This window comes from Halichoerus grypus, chromosome 14, assembly GCF_964656455.1.
Source record: "Halichoerus grypus chromosome 14, mHalGry1.hap1.1, whole genome shotgun sequence".
In the NCBI taxonomy this organism is placed as follows: Eukaryota; Metazoa; Chordata; class Mammalia; order Carnivora; family Phocidae; genus Halichoerus; species Halichoerus grypus.
In genome coordinates, this window is record NC_135725.1 from 92,235,956 (window position 1) to 92,252,585 (window position 16,630).

Here is a 16,630-nt window from a genome sequence, read left to right on the forward strand (position 1 = left end):
GCCACCAGGGCCAGACCCCTCTGGAGCGCCATCCCCTTGATGGCTGCCTCGGGTCAGGAGGTGCCTTTACACATTGCCACATGGGTAAACTGAGGTCACGAGCCACTCGTGGCTCTGCCAGTGAACACAGGGCCGCTGCCAGCCGTGTGTGTGGCCGGGGGGCATCTGTGATGGGACCAGTGCTTCTCCAGACAACCCACTCTCCCCACCGCCACCCGTGCGCCAGAGACCGGGCGGTCCCTGTGGGCTCCGAAGGGGTCCCTCCTCTGGGAAGGGGGCGGGGGGCCCTGTGGGCTGACCCCGCGGACCAGGTTTTGAGAAACAGGACATATGTGCAAAGCAGAGAGGTGAACGAGGGGTGAGGGTGGTCAGCCTGGAGGGGGAGGGGCACGCGGGGGAGCTGGGTCAGACGTGTGTGAAGCGTGCGCGCACACGCGGGTTTGTGCAAGCGGCAGGTGTGCCCGAGGCCACCACGTTGGAGAGGCTGGCTGCCCAGGGTGCGGTGGCCGAGCCCTGCCCGTGCCGGGCCCGCGGCAGGTAACCCCGTGAGGCAGGGCCAGCCCCGCGGGGTGCAGACTGGGCGCCTGGAGAGGCTGGGAGGATCCCGGGGCTCGTCGGGCGCGGCAGAGCCGAGAGGGTGGCGGGGGCTGAGCCGTGACCACCACGGGGCCCGCCTCCTTTGCAGACGAGATGAACGACCACCAGAACACGCTCTCCTACGTCCTCATCAACCCCCCGCCCGACACGAGGCTGGAGCCCAACGACATCGTGTAAGTCCCGCGTCCCCGCGAGCGCCCGCCGCGCCCCCACGCTGCGCACCCAGCGGGCGGAGGGCAGCGCCCAGGGCTCCGCGCCTCCCCCGCAGGTACCTCATCCGCTCCGACCCCCTGGCCCACGTGGCGAGCGGCGCGCAGAGCCGGAAGGGCAGCTGCAGCCCCCGGCTGGCTTCCTGCAACCCGGAGACTCGCGACGAGACGCAGCTCTGAGCCCCACGAGGAGCCCGGCCGCCGGGGCCGCGGGCCCCATCCCCACGTCGGCATGCATCGCACTGCATGGAGCGCAGGGACCCCGCCAGGCCAGCTGGGCCCTGGCTGCAACGCTGCCCACCCCCCCGCCCCGGACGGAGCCCTCACCCGGGCTGACGAGGGGGGAGCGTGCCCCCGGGCCCCAGGAGACGCCGGCGGGGAGGCCTTTTTAACCTGTTTTTACAAACTTGTACAGTCCGCGTCCCCACACAACGCACCATAACTCATGATGGGGCCCGGCTGAGCGGAGGGAGGGCCGCGGGGGCACACGGCTGCGCTGCAGGGGAGGCTGGGTGCATGGGGACGGGAGGGAGCTGAGCCCTGCCCCCAGCAGCCGGGCACACTCAGACACGCAGCTCACGGGCAAGCCGCGTTTCCACGGCCACGGACGGACGGCCCGCTCACGGGGCTGGGCTTGGCCACACGACTGTGAGGGTCTGGCCCAGAGTCGGGCCCCGAGGGGCTCCCCGCCGGCAAGCGCTCCACACTGTGCGGGCGGGGGAGGGGAGCCGTGAACACAGCAGCTTGGCCTGGGGCCCCCTCACCCTGAGGCTGGGCCTGCTCGGCGGGCGTGGAGGGAGGCGGGCTGCCTCGAGACGCCCCGAGGGGCCCGACACACGAGGGTTCCTGCGAGGACTGCGGCCAAGAACCCCTCCGTGTTTACATCTGCGGGCGTCGGGCGGGCTGGGCCGTTTCCACGGGCCGCTGGACGCCCGTTGGCCCCAACCTGAAGCACAACCCACCCTGGGCTGCTGGCCCAGGTCCTCTCTGCCAGGGAAGGACTCGGCGTGGTCACGCGTGACACGCCGTCGGGCTTCCTTTGTGACTGTGACAGGTGTTGCACGGTCAATGCTGGAACCTTCTATTAAATGGATGTTTTCTGCAAACATGAGGATGCACTTGTGTGCTGGGCTCCTGAGACCAGCAGGTGTTGGGGGGCAGGAGAGCAGGGCTGCCCTGGGGGGTGTGCACCAGCACAGAGGCGTCCATGTTCGTTTCAGAGGGGGGGGCTCTTGTTCAGAGTGTACCCCAAGAAGCTGGGTGAAGGGGAAGGGTCAACACAGTGTCTAGACGGCGGCAGGTGGCAGAGGGGCCTGCCCTGAGGGAGGGTGTGGCCCGGCCACACAACCAGCTCACCGCCCCCCCACGCCCAGCCTGCCCGGGCCTCCTGCCCTCAGTGAACTTGCAGGCCCTTGGTGTGGCCGCTGGGGCCGGGGCCACTGAGGACGGGGTGCTGAGCAGGTGGGGGCCCCAGGGCCCTGCACAGGGTCCTGCCAGTGAGCATTCCCTCCCACACCATCACCCAGCAGCAAGGGCCTGAGGGAGCGGAGGGGCAGAGAACGCTCCCCACCCCTGGGACCAGGTGGGGTGCAGGCCGTGAGCCCCGAGTTCGCGGTTACCAGGACGGGGTGGCAGGGCTGCGTGAGGACAACGGGGCTGGTGGCATGAACGCCAGGAGGGGTCACCCCCGGGACGGGCGAGAAGCTTCTCCGTGTTTCAAACACAAGGAGAAACTTCTGGTTCCTAATCTGACAGGACACTGCTCAGACGGGAGCCCCACGAGGTGCCGGGCGGGCGAGGGGAAGGCGCCATCCTGGGGGTGCGGGGGGGACACGCCCTGCAAAGCGGCGAGCTGTGCCCACAAGTGGTGGCAGAGGCGACAGACACCGCAAACTCCAGAGCAACCCCCAAACCGTCTCCCAGAGTCCAAGTGATGTGCTGAGAGACAAAAGGATGCGGCACCGTGTAAAACCCACGAAAACCACAGAAGGCAGAAAGCAGGATCACAAAACCAAAGACAAGGCCGCGAGCAGAACGGCAAGGAGCTGGGGGGTGAGCTCACCCTCCACGCGTGGCAAAAGGAGCCCCCAAATTATCAAGAGCCGCGAGCTGTGTCCGCGGGAGGAGCTCACGAACCTTCCCCAGGCTCCACAGAACCGCCGAGGCAGGCGGCCTCGTCTTCACCCCGGTGCACACCCCAGTGGTCTCCCTGGGGGCTCAAGCTGGACTCAGCATTCTGGAAGCTGCAGGGGCGGGGGTCTTACAGCAGACGGGCCGGGCAGGGCTGCGGGTCCGCGAAGAAGGCTGCTGCGCGCCAGGTGGGACCCGACAGCAGGGCAGGCTGGACGCACACGCAGGTCTGCGGTCCGGGGTGGCACGTGGGCCGCTCCAAGTCCAGGACCTCGGCCCGCCTGCCTGGGGCTGGGGGGAGGACCTCCGCCGTTCCAGGCCCCCAGGGGCAGCCCAGTGAGGTCAACAGGAGCTTGGGGACACCCCAGAGTGGGGTCTCTGGCCCAAGACTCTGTCCACCAACGGAGCTAGGTCGTGGGCCCTGCCACGTGTCTGCCACGTGAGCCCACAGCATCGCTGGCACCTTCCGCCTTGCCCTGGTGCAGAGCACTGAGCTGGTGACGAATGACCCTGTCAGGTCTGGCTGGACCACCCGGGCCTGGCCCAGAGCCTGGGGTCTCCGGGCCCCAGAAGTGGACAAGGGGCTCCACAGACAGGGTTCCCCGGAGGTCTTCGGTGTGCCTGGCTCCCAGGCAGGCTCCTCACGGCCGCCGGTGCCATGCCTCCAGGGTCCCTCCGGGTTGCCGGGAGGACTGTTCACCAGGCCACCTTGTTGCGCTGTCCCGTGTCCCGAGATGCTGCGGGCTCCAGACTCGCTCTGGGCATCTGCCACAGCCCTCTTCCGTCCCATCTCGGGGTCCTGGCCCTTCAGGACAGGAGGGGTCCCGGGGTGCTCATCACCCACTCTGAGCTCTGAGGCGGCCCCACTGGCTGGAGCCCAGCTGTCCTGCTGTGCATGTGGGCTCAGGGGTCTTCCAAGGGGAACCCCTTCCCCCAGCACCTCCTCTGAGAGCTGGTGCTGAGCCCTTGGGGCCCCAGCAAAGGGAGCTGAGATGGACAAGAGGTGCCAGGGGCCCCAAAGCCCCTCTCCAAACCTGGAAGACAGGACGACAGGCACCAAATTCAGGGCTGTCTTGTCCCTGGTCCCCAAATCCAAACCCAGAGTCAGTTGGTCAAACTGCACACTAGGTCTCTGGGGACTTTTGCTTGGGGCGGCATTCCATTTGTAGACCCACTTGGGTGGCGGAATCTCCCCAGCTGAGCCCTGGCCACCACCCTGCTTCCAAATACGTCCTAAGTGACTGCAGAGTCCTGCGCACTTCGTACTGGGCTTCTTCCCAGGGACGTCCTAGTCTTCCTGCTCCATGACCCCTTTGCACAATGCATTTCCTGACGCAGCTGGTTACGAGTGGGTCCAGAAACGCTAGTTCACGTGCTGGATTGTTACCGGCCACCTCTCTGGACTTAAATACTGGTCATCTGTTCATTTTTGCTTTTCTAAGAGGACTTCCACATTTCTGCAAATAATAACCACTTGGGTTTTTCTTTTCCTACCTTTTGTTGACCTTAAATAAACAAAAAAGCCAGCTATTTTAGCAGCAAAATGAGTTTATTTGGGAATAGCAGAGACTTACAACCCAGGACAAGCGTGTAGGGTGAGCCACAGGCCCGTCCGGTGGCGGTGGCCGGGAGGGGCTGCTTCACCGAGTGCCCGCAGGCCCCCTTCCTTCTGCTGGGGATGTGGAACCCAACAGGCTCTTCCCGTCACAACGCAAGGGGAGACCCCGCTTTCAACGAGGTTTCCTTTGTTTACTTTTACACGTCGTACCTCATTTTTCTTATTACGATGGCTCGGACGTCCAGGAACGCCTTGCCTAGTTACGGTGACCAAAGGCAACCTGGCCTCCATCCTGACCTGCACGGGGACCCCTCCTGTGTCCCACTGTCAAATGTGGAGTTTGCTGGAAGTCTCTGGCAGGTGTAGTCAATTACAGCAGTTCTAACTGCAAAATTGACGAGTACATCTTGAGTGTTGGCAACTGTTTTCACACACAGTTTTTCTCTTTTACGCTGTTAGTGTGGATTACGCCAAGACATTTCCGTTCCTGTGATGTCCTCGTCTTCCAAAACACTGCGGGATCCACTGTGCTACCTGAGCTCGGCTTCCGTACGCCCGCCCATCGGTAAGAAGCGGACGCGGTTTGTACCCCCGTGCTTCCTCCGGTCGGGGTCCGGGGCGCAGCCGGGCTGGTCTCACCGACCGGTTCTTCTGTGTCTGCTTCTCTCATCGGTGTCTGCTTCTCACACGCTGAATTTCTTCTTCCTTCCAGGTTTTTTTTCAATCTTTCTTAATTTTTAACAAAGACGTTTAAGGCTGCAAATTTCTGAGGATGGTTGTGGGAGCATGTAGACAGTGACATGCAAAAGGATTCAAGACATTCCTGACGGGAGCAGCTGACTTCATAAATACCACGGCCCACGAGCAGACCACAGGGAGTAAGACCCGCGCGACGTGCCGCAGACACGGGCAGCCGGCTTGGCTCCGACCGCGGCGAGGAGCTGCCAAGGTGTAGCAGCTTCCACCACCACGAATGGACGCTCTCACCAGTTCGGGGAGCTCAGAAATGCAACCCCGGCCTCACTGGGTAAGAAGAAGGGGTCAGCGGGCTTCACTCCTTTCTGGAGGCCCTCAGGGAGGACCTGTGTCTTGCCTTTTCCGGATCCTGGAGGCCACCCACGTTCCCGGGCTCCTGGTCCCTTCGTCCACGGACAAAGCCAGCCGCGTGGCCCCTCCCTGTGCCCCACTTCTGTTGCCACAGCTCCTCCTCTGACCCTCAGCTGCCTCCCTCTTGCACTTCTGAGGGTCCCTGTGCCCCCCTGGGCTCCACGGACAAGCAGGGTCACCTCCCATCTCAAGGTCAGCTGAGAAGCAAGCCCAGTTCCTTCCGCGGCCTTACCCCGTTCACCATCAACCAAGCATAGTCACACACAGGTTCTGGAGACGAGGCTGTGGGCGCCTGTGGGGTGGTCTCTCTGCCTCCCACGTGTGCCAGCAGGCCTGAGACCGCCACAGGAGCCCCGTGGCAGCACAGGTGGGACGCTGGGGAAGGGGCTGCGCTCCAAAGGGTCTGGTCATCAGGCCTCCGCAGACAAATGCTACCGGGCTCCCACCTCACGCACGGCCGCGAAAGCCAGCTCTCGTGCTCGAGGGCCCGAACACAGCCCCGAATACCAGCTGTGCACGTGAAGCTCATTTCAAAAACACCGCCGTAAACTCACGGCAGCTCTAGTAAGAACAAGGGTAACTGGGCCAAATAAACCTGAAAAACGTGTTTATCACGACACCAACAAAACGGTGGAAAATCACAGAATGGGCCATTTATATTATCTTTTCTGTATTATCTTTCAAAAACTTATCTGCTGTGAATTAACAAGAAAAAAGACAACCCAACAGAAAAAGGCAAAACACTTGAACAGACATCTTACAAAAGAGGAAACTCAAAATGACCAACAGAGACGCGGAAACGTGCTCTCCTCCACCGTGATCAGGGCAACACGCGGTAAGAGCCCGAGATGAGCTTGTGTTCCAAACGCCAGCATTGCCGTCAAAAAGCCACGATGTGCCGTATGTGCAGCTTGCGTCATCTAAGATTCCTGTTTATTTTTTAAATTTCTATGAGATCAGTAAGAAAAAAGTACCAAGCAGTGAAAGCAATCCACTTAAACGCGGGCACGGAGAACGAGCCGGAGGCTCCCAGGAGAGGAGGCACGTGTGACCCGGACACCCCTGGAATGAGGGCTCCCCCGCGAGTCTCACTGGTGAAACCGTCAGGGCGGCCCATGCGCCCCGAAGCCCGATTCCCAGGGTCCCCGTGAGCCCCTGAGCTGCACTCAGGCTTTAGCACTGGCAGGAGCACCGGGGCCAGGAACGCAGCGACGTCCTCCCCTTGACCTGCCCTGAGATGCCAGGGCTCCCAGGCTCGTCTCCTCCCTGCGCAGTCTGCCCGCTTCGTGGGTCTGGGACGTACTCACCGCCTCTCCCCCTGCATCTGAGCATCTCTCAAATCACAGCTGTCTCAGGATCAGCGGGCTGGCGTGGTCTTACCGGCAGCATTCTTTCCTGGAGACTCCAAGTCACGGTGCATCTGGAAACCGTCTCCGCAGCTCCGTGAGGACAGGGCGAGCCGTGTGGACGGCAGGGCAAACCGGCCGTGCGGCCCCGAGGGGGAGTCCACGCCCACAGGTGCCCAGGACAGTGTGAGCTATCCACACATCTCATACTTTCCACGGAACTGTTAGTTTTTAAGTAAACAGAAATCAAATGTAATTGTCTGGAAAGCCGGGATTGTTTTGGTCAATGAATCCACTCCCAGTCCAGGCTACAAGAGTCGCTCGGGGGGTGCAGGCCTGGGGGCCCTGCAAGAGCCGCCCACAATGTGAGCAGCCCGCCCTCCCGGCTCCCCGCCCTCCCGGCTCCCCGCCCTCGTGCCCTCGTCCTGAGCGACAGAAGTGCTGCCTCTAACGGGGCCTTCCGAACAAGGGCTGCCTTAGCAGGTTTATCTGAAGGCAGAAAAGGCAGGACCGCAGTGAACGATTACTTGTTAAGCGCTCAGACTGAAGATGCAAATTCATCTTAAACCACCACCACCTCCAGCTCTCCATCTCCAGATGCAGGACGCAGAGCACCCAGACCCCGGGCGTCTCTGAAGTGGCTGGCGGGGAGTGCGCCGCGCGACAAAGTGGGCGTGAGGCTGCCGTCTTCCCAGAAAGCTGTGTGACGTCGCCCGAGCGTGGCCACTTACACCGGAACACCGCCCCCCTCTCTCCCTCCCACCTCTGGTCCGCCTGAGGATGCCGATCGCCAGGACTAAGGCCGTGCGACCTGGACGCCCCTGGAATGAGGGCTCCTGACCCAGCGCCCAGCCCTCCGCGGGCCTCCTCGCAAGCCCGCAGGGGTCAGTCAGAGGCAGGCGACCAGAGCGGGCCCAGCCCCTCGAGGGTGCCACCACTTTTTCACCACTTAAGGTCACTTGAGGCCTTCCCACCCCGGGCCTGCACAAAGCCCTTCTGGACACTGCTCTGGGCGCTTGGAGCGCTGGGCAGCACCGGGCGGGCTCTGGAGGCCACGGACTCTGTGGCTACCTACTCCCACCCTGAAAACGCCGTGACCTTCCCGTAAGGGAGACTCCAGGCAAGAAGGGCCCCCACCAAGCACACACCCTCCCCTCCCCTCCCCGTGGGATCCCCGGTCCACGTCTGAACAAGGCGGTGGCTCTGAGCCGTCCCGGCTGCACGGGCCGTCCACGCTACCGCGCTCCGGTCCCCGCAGAGTTTGGTGTGGCGTCGCGGCCCCGTGCCTCCCCAGTCCCCCGCACTCCCAGGGTCGCACGGGATTCCTCACACAACCTTCCTCGCAACGCTGCAGTCCAGGTGCAGGAGCAAGGCCTCCGTGTCCCCGGACCTCAACCCAATGGGAAGTTTAACCCAGTTTTACTGATGCCCATCTGGTGCCAACCACCCAGCCTGAGTGCGAACAGCGAGCGGAAGGTGTCCTCTGCGGTCCCTCCAGGAGCCTGTGCCGGCCCCAGGCCCCCTCGCCCGGCTCTTCACTGCCCTGGTCCGACCCTCGGCTCTCCGGACACTGCACTTCACACCCAGCAGAGGAACAGCCGGAATGACCCCAACGGAAGGACGTGCATAATGCCCCAACCCGGCCCCGGTCAGTCTGCTTTAGTCCGCGCTGGCCCACCCTCCCTGGGTCCGCGTGCGCCCAGGCAACGCGCACTCCTGGACCAGGAGCTGACCGCCCGTTAAACTCGGGGGTATCTGCCGGCTGCGCCAGAGTCTGATTTGAATAAATACACGCACAAAATATGAAACAGCGGTGCCTTTCAACCCCGCCAATGGTCTCTGACCGCGCTTTGCCTTCGCATCACCCCAACGGGGCAGAAGCGGGTACGGAGCTGGTCAGCTGGACGCCTACCCAAGTGGACAAGATCCCGGCGGGTAAGCAGAGCAGAGGAGCAAACTATCCTAGGGAGAACTTGGCTGACAAATAGTAGGAACTGTTCATTTAAGAATTTTAAAAAGCACTTTGTGAAAATGTATTGTGCCGTACACTTGTGATTCATTTACTTTTCTATAGGTATGTTCTGCTTCAGTTTAAAAAAAGAACAAGGATTGTTTTGTAATGAAACCAACAAAAACTTACCATCTGGAATAAAAAGGCAAAAAGTAAATTCTGCCTCTTGCAAAACTGAAGACAGTTTCATCAGCTCAACTAAAAGTAACGGCTTACAAAAGAGGCCCCTCGGACGCCCCCCGTCACAGCCCGGGGCCCCACATGCCACTTAACCCACGGGGGAAGCAGCACCACGAGGGTCCACGTGACTTCCTCTTGGTGACGGTGTGAGACAGCGAGGGACCCTTCTGTGCCTTTCGTTCTAGAACGAGAGCCAAATGGCACGAGACCGTCTCGTGCGCGGTACCGTGGGCTTGTCTCCACCTGGGTCTGCGGAGGCAGCAACGTCCTCCCGAGACCGCCACCGCCCGTGCCATCAGCGGGGACCCCGTGCGCGGACCCGCCAGGAGCGTCTTCCAGCAACCCCAACGCGGGACAGCCGGGCCGAGGTCAGGACCTTGGCTCCCGCCCAGGCCGAGGCACCCAGAGCGCCAGGCAGGCCAGCTGCGTCCCGTCAAGACGACCAATCGGCAGACGCCACGTCCATTAGCCTCTGGCCTTTGTAGGACACGCGCCTGGCCTTGGCTGTCATGGGAAACGGTCTTAACACTGTTGCTGCTTCTCCGCAGCAGAAGCAACCCAATGTTTTCATTGCCAAGAAATTTTCTCTGAAACAAACTTTTCACAAATTGCATGCCTGTACGTGATTTTTTTTACTGTGGTTTTTACTACATTTTGCTCTATTACTCATTACTCGTCACTCATCGCTCTATACTCATTATAAGTGGCTTTGGCGAGATACTTCCCTTGTTATTTAGGAGATAATTCAGAACTTGCTCTTTCTAAAGCACGAGGACCACGTGAGGCAGAGAGCGGGGATCATCCCTCTCTTCTGTCAGACAAATGAGCACAAGGATTTTCCCAGGACGGAGAGAAGCAGACAGCAGGACAGGGACACTGAGACGCTTTTCAGGCCAAGTGCCTCCCCGAGATCTCAGGCCACATCCACAGCTCGGGCCTTCACGTGCAACTGAAGACAGAACCCCCAGCACGGGTCCACTGGCGACACCGGACCCAGGGGCGCCATCAAGGAGACTGCAGCCAGGCGCCCGGAGCTGCTGACCGAAGATGCCACCCTGGGTATGTCCTGCTCTCGGCCGGTGCGGACGGATGCGAGCAGCAATGCCCCGGGTCCCTTCCGCGCGTGACACACTCTGATGGAAAGACGTGCGAAGTCAAGGCCCATCCACACAAGTCAGCACCCATCATCAAAGGTGACCCAAGTTAATCTTAACCCAAGTTCCTTCCAAAAGGAAAGTTTATTCAGGTCAGTACTTTCCCCTGCAGAGGACAACCACAGTCACAAGGAGCAGAAGTACAGCCCAGGACTGAACTAATGATTCTCCTCACCTCCACCTCATCGAAGAGCAGGCTTGGGGCCTAAACACCTGACCAGAGACGGCTCTGGGAGCGGCGCACGGAGGACACAGGGCGGAAGGCCCCACAGTTAGAGGGGTCACCTGCGCGCGCACACATCCATCTCTACGACACTCATGCACACGTGTGTATGGACGCGAGAGAAATGTCAAGGGAGGACTCACTTGCTCGAGTGTCATCCATCTTAAAACACCAACCCTTCGGGCTCCCGGCACTCTACGTCAGGACCAAGGACTTACATGTGAACGTCAATCGTCTGATTGACTTTCTCTACAAAGTTACATTCTGTGGCTGGGCAAGCGCAGCTTGACTTCATTCAGAATTCCAAGAAGCAGTAAAAAGATGTGCTACCTTTCCATCATAAGAAGTTTACAACATGACACAAACACTGTAGATGCTTTGGAAATGAAACGTTTATAAAGCTATAATGCAGTCCTATAGAACTGAAAAATGTTTGCCGTATCAAGCCAGAAAGGACTAAAACCTCGACAAAATGCATCCCATGGGTCTGAAATTTTTCATAGTAAAGAAGTTTGCTATACCAATCAATGCACAAAGAACCCCAAATGCTTCCATCGGCCACGTCAGCATGCACTGGCCTGAAGACAGGATGTCAGAAATGCCAGCTGCTGGGGCGCCTGCGGGGCTCAGTCAGTTAGCATCTGCCTTCAGCTCGGGTCGTGATCCCGGGGTCCTGGGATCAAGCCCCATGTTGGACTCCCTGCTCGGCGGGGAGCCTGCTTCTCCCTCTCCCTCTGCCGCTCCCCCTGCTTGTGCTCTCGCATCCTCTAATAAACTCTTTTAAAAAAAAATGTCACCTGCCAAGTTAGTGCCTGTTGACATAACGAACAGTGAAAAGAGACTGCATGCGGATGATGTTCGAGATATTCCATATGTTCACTAATCACATCAAGAAAACCCAGGATTTACCCAGAGGTCGGGCAGGAACGTAATTTCCCAGCTCTGTGCCAGGAGCACCTGAGTCTTCCTTAAAAATAATCACATTCGGGGCGCCTGGGTGGCTCGGTCATTAAGCGTCTGCCTTCGGCTCAGGTCGTGATCCCAGGGTCCTGGGATCGAGCCCCACATCGGGCTCCCTGCTCCGCGGGGAGCCTGCTTCTCCCTCTCCCACTCCCCCTGCTTGTGTTCCCTCTCTCGCTGTATCTCTGTCAAATAAATAAACTCTAAAAAAAAATCATCATCATCATCACATTCCACTTACTTCAACAGGACCCTGTTCCTTGTGAGTCGGCAGAGAAGCGCTCACAAGGTTTGACCTCACAAAGGCAGCAGCTGGTCAGAAAGCCTCCCTACTCCCCAAGACAGAAGGATATGACTTCCTCGGAGAGGAGTGCTTATTACCGAAAAACGAAGGGGAGTCCTCTAAAGCAAGGAGCCACAGCAGCCTCACACACGTGTGATCAATAAAAAGCAAATTAGTTACTTTATTACATTTTAGTGATTTCTTAAAATAAATATAATAATAGAGTATCAAACACACAGTGAGAAATGAAGCACACAAGTGACAAGCACGGGAACAAGACAGTTCGCTCAGGACCCCTTAGTGCTCCGCTTCCAGGATCACACGGTCCCCACTACTCAGTCACAGGGCGAGCTGCTGCCCTCACAGAACTTACAAACCCAGGTGTCTTCGGAGGACAGCGCGGGCAACGGGAGGAAGTGGGAGGCGGGCCCACAGTTCCTTCCCGTGTCCTGCAGCCTTTCCTTCCTTCCTCAGGTACAGAGCTCACCTACCTTTGATCCTACCTGGAGTTAGGGAGCAGGGACATGTGTCTTTCTCTATTCCTCTTTAGGGTTTTCTGCAGCTCGAGATAGATTCAAGTAACACTTCCAAGGAAACGTGCAAAACTAACGTAAGTGACTCCAGAATCTTCCGGCGGCTGGCTCAGACCAGGGCTCAGAGCCGCCGGTCAATCAGCGTCGGCAGGACTGCGGCCGCGTGAAGGCCAGGCGGGGCTGGGCGCACCTGTCTCCCAGGAGCATCTGGTCGGGAGAAGCGCGAACGACCGTCTGAACCAACACAGAGGCGATCCAGAGCCGTTCCGCTCACTTGGAGTTCCAACATAACTGCGAATAACCACTTACGTTGTTTTTAAATACGCAGGATAGAATGGTCCATCTGAAGGGAGCCCCGCACACCCCTCGCAGGGCACGCGGCTCCTCAGAAGCCAGAATCAAGATGGACGGGTCAGGACACCATAAACCCACTAAAGGAACCATCAGCTGAAGGGCATCACCTCTCCAGAGAAACATGCTCAGAGTGAAAAATAGTCTACTTTACCAAAATCTGTCTTTATTAAAGTGAACAAATCATTAGAGTACTATCCAAAACTTCGCGAGCGATGGCTAGAATTTGCTCCGTTTGCCTATTTCCAGTCAGGCAGACGCCGGCTGACCGTACCCCTCGCCACGGTCGCGTGCCGGCAAGAAGCGTCTCCACGCCTGTAAACGGCATCTTAGCAGAAGACAGACTTTGCAGATTTTCAGTGCTTTTAGTGAACTGGTATTTTCAGTAAACGTTTTCTGAGCAGCAAAGAACAAGAATTTTTTTCAGAAATCTTAGAACTGGATATAAACATTGGCAGTAGACACAATCAATAAATATCATACAATTTCTCAAATGAACAAGATCCCCCCAATTCAAATCCCTTTCCTAAAGACATTCCAACACCCTGACCCGAGACCGAGCCCCAGCCCGCTCATCTCCCGGGACCCCAGCTGGTCAGCACGAGGGGCGTCAGGTCACGTGCAAGAGGGGGTGGGGTAGGAGGGGACAAAGCAGAGGGGGTCACTTTCCATTCACACTGAAGGAGAACTTCAAGTAAAGGGATCCACGGCCTGGAGACCTCGAGACACGCGCACCCCTCGTCTGACCCTCCGAGGTCAGCAGCGGCCGTGGCCTCCGTGAGCTGCTGAACACGGTGCCTCGTCCCCCGCCTCGCTCCGTCCGGCATCCTGTGTGCGCTGGGAGCCAAGGGAGGGTTTTCCGTGGTTCACTGGGAGCCTCTCTGGGGAAGGTCTGTGACTATGCACACTTCGTACCCAAATGGAAAAAACAGTAACTACCGATCCTGCCCGCACGCCCTCGGACCCGCCCGCCGGCACCGGTGTCATTTGCGGGGCTGGGTCTTCTTTGGCACCGCGGGCCGCTTGGGCTGCCACAGGTGGTTATGAATAGTGAGCGCGTCCACGCTGACGGACATGGTTTTGGCTGGGATCAGGTTAAACTGTTTTCGGTCTGAGCTGTATTTGTACAGCTTGTCAATCATTTTCTTGGTGATGCTCTTTGGCCCTGTGCCTGTCAGTTTGTAGATCTCCTCGCTGTCGGGATAGTAGCAGTAAAGCGCCCTGAACTGGCAGCCGGCGTCGCGGAACAGTATGATGTAGTGATTGGCGTCACACTTCTCCAGCTCCTGTACCGGGGGGTAAAGGAACAGAGACGCGGGCCTGAGAGTCGCTCCAACACTCAGAGCCGCTCCGGCGCTCCGTGGGCGCCGCCCGACCCCAGGGCCACCAGGCCACCCGCTCTCGGGAAGGCCCACCCACAGCCCGGAGCTCCAGTCTTCCCACTCGGACAGTCGGTGGCACGACACCTGCCCCCGACACCTGACTTAGAAGTCGAGGTGTGCGAGAAGCTTTGGAAATGGAGAGAAAAGTCACACGCGACATCATGAGCCACCAGAGACACGCAGACCAAAACCCACACTGGGACAGCACTCGCGCCCACTGGGAGAGCCCCAACCGAACAGGAAGACGACAGCAAGTGCTGGGGGCGGTGCAGAGACCGGAGCCTCCCACGCAGCCGCAGGCAGCGGAAATCGGTTGGGCAGCTGCCCGGAACGTAGGCACAGCGTCACCCTGTGGCTCAGCGGTTCTTGTCTGAGGTGGAGACACGAGAGAAGCCAAAGCTTCCGCACAAAACCTCGGACGTGATTGCTGACCAGCAGCATTCACCATCATCAGAAAAGTGGAAAGCCAGGCGTCCTTCAACTGGAGAACGGATAAACCAACTGGGGCCCATCCACACGATGGAGTAGGATTCGGCCACGAAAGGGAGTGAGGTGCGGACACGCACTGAACAGGGATGAGACAAAGCCGGGATGCTTTGGGGGAGAAGACAGCCCCGAAAGGCCGCCCGGCGCGGGATCCCCTTCATGGGACGCGTGCAGGCGAGGCCCATCCAGAGACAGACAGCAGGTTGATGATGGGAGCCGGGGGCTGCAGGGAGGGCGGGTGGGGACAGGGTTTCTTTCTGTGCTGGAATCGGCGCTGACAGCCGCACTACTCAGCAAGCAGACGGAAAACCGCCGACCTGCAGGTCTGTGCATGTGAACGACACCTCAGGGATGCGGTCACCCACAGGAGCCCGAGGCAAGCAGCACTGTGGGTACATTACAGGGTCCGCTGTGTTGTGCTCTGAATTCCAGACCACTTTCCTGTTAAAGCCCCAGCTGAACCGCCTACCCCAGCACCTCCCCCCGCCAGGGGTCTCTGAGCCCAGCACCCTCCCGCAGCAGCGGCCAGGCTCTGCCTTCACCCTCTTGGCCCGCGGCAAGGGGCTTCTCCAGAGGCTGGGGATGGGCGTCCCTGTAACGGCTACAGAAGCAGACAGGGACCCAGCCGTCCTCTGCAGAGCCAGGAATTTAGAAGATTTGTAAAAATGTAAAACAAATCCACTCTTCTAATTAATTCTGTTTTACAAAACAGACTTATTTTTCATAAATACCTATTAGTTTTGTGAGAATATAATGGGCTTGTGATGAACTCAAATATATTAACACACAAATATATATTTTAAAAGATTAATGAATTCTGGAACCAGAATCCAAAAGTGTATACAACACTGACTTCAACTAAATAAAAACTGTGTTTAAACACAGGGCGAGATGCAAATAAGCAGCACCTCCAGGCACTAGGCCCTTCCTGCCCGCCCCACGGCCCCCACGCCGGCGGCCCATCCCAGGCACCAGCCTCCTTTCGCATCCTCACTCCCCTCGCGTCTATCCTCGGCCCGCTAGTCAACATGACGTTCACAGGGCGGGTTGTTTCTGGGCCCTCCTCTGCCCACAGCTGCATTCACCACTTCACTGAAAGCAAAGCTGGGGTCCCCCCGCCAACAGAGACCCTGTGGGAGCTCCCCGTGCCCTCTGACCTGCCCCGAGCTCCCCCAGGCCCCCCACCGTGGTGCTGTGCGTGCCATGCTCCCAGCTGCCTGCAGCATCCTTCCCCCGGGCTCTCATCCCACCCTCCTCCGCCTCTCCCAGGTTACTGGTCGCTTCCTCGCTTACAGCACGGCCAAGCGCGGCCACCACCTGCTGCTCTAAACAGTTTTATGGGACAGCCACGCCCATTCACCCACACACAGTCTGTGGCGGTTCTCACGCCCCAACACCAGGGCCAAGCCCCACAGAGCAGGCACCGTGCCCTGCCTGCCCCGGAAGAAGCCCGCGAACTCCTCTATCAGGGGCCGCCTCACTCCCCACGATGTCAGCTTCACAGCCCGGACCTTTGGGTTTGCTCCCTGACTGGTCCACAGCATCCAGACCAGCGTGATACACCGAAGGAGCGGCGTCCCCCACCCCTGCATGGTGCACAGGGCATCGCTCCCCCCGACACTGAGCGCCAGTCAGGCTAAGGGCATCCAATTCCTAACCTTGACCCTCTCCTGCCAACTGCCTTGCAGATCGTCTTGCTGACCACCATCAGCTCACCTTGAAATGACCGAGGCCCGACCGCATTCTCACATAAGGTGTGATCAGTTGCCCGCAGGGAGGCAGCGGTCAGCACAACAGAACCAAACAACAGGCATTTTACTGCCGAACTTCCATCTCTCCAGTGATCCGGGAGCTGAAACTGGAGCCCCCTCCTGCCGCCGTGCTCCCCTTCATCCCTCAGGACACCTCTGCCAATTCCTTCGGTCTCCAGCCGACACCGCCTCGGCCACGGGCATCAGAGTGCAGAAACCACCCGGCCCCCTCTGCTACCTGCGGTCACCCCGCCCCGGCTAACCCGCAGAGGCTACTGATTCTCGCCACTTGCTTCGCACCGTAGGGCCCTGCCCTGGACTCCAGCTCTGTCCCCAGGACAGCAGTCGGAGTCTGGCTCATCTGAAGCC

At 59.3% G+C, this 16,630-nt stretch overlaps 2 protein-coding genes across 12 annotated transcripts in view; one reads left to right on the forward strand and one right to left on the reverse strand.

The window, feature by feature from the left end:
* KCNT1 (potassium sodium-activated channel subfamily T member 1) overlaps positions 1–1,915 on the forward strand; it is a 56,207-nt gene extending 54,292 nt beyond the window's left edge. For all 3 annotated transcript variants that reach the window (XM_036113120.2, XM_036113109.2, XM_036113111.2), the window contains 2 exons: positions 686–770; positions 866–1,915. In XM_036113120.2, coding sequence (XP_035969013.1) covers positions 686–770; positions 866–986 — 206 coding nt within the window. In that variant the 3' untranslated portion in view covers positions 987–1,915. The remainder of the gene's footprint in view (positions 1–685; positions 771–865) is intronic.
* A 10,873-nt stretch (positions 1,916–12,788) lies between these two features.
* The window catches only part of CAMSAP1 (calmodulin regulated spectrin associated protein 1), a 60,304-nt gene continuing 56,462 nt past the window's right edge, over positions 12,789–16,630 (reverse strand). For all 9 annotated transcript variants that reach the window (XM_078062004.1, XM_078062008.1, XM_078062005.1 and 6 more), the window contains one exon: positions 12,789–13,928. In XM_078062004.1, coding sequence (XP_077918130.1) covers positions 13,626–13,928 — 303 coding nt within the window. In that variant the 3' untranslated portion in view covers positions 12,789–13,625. The remainder of the gene's footprint in view (positions 13,929–16,630) is intronic.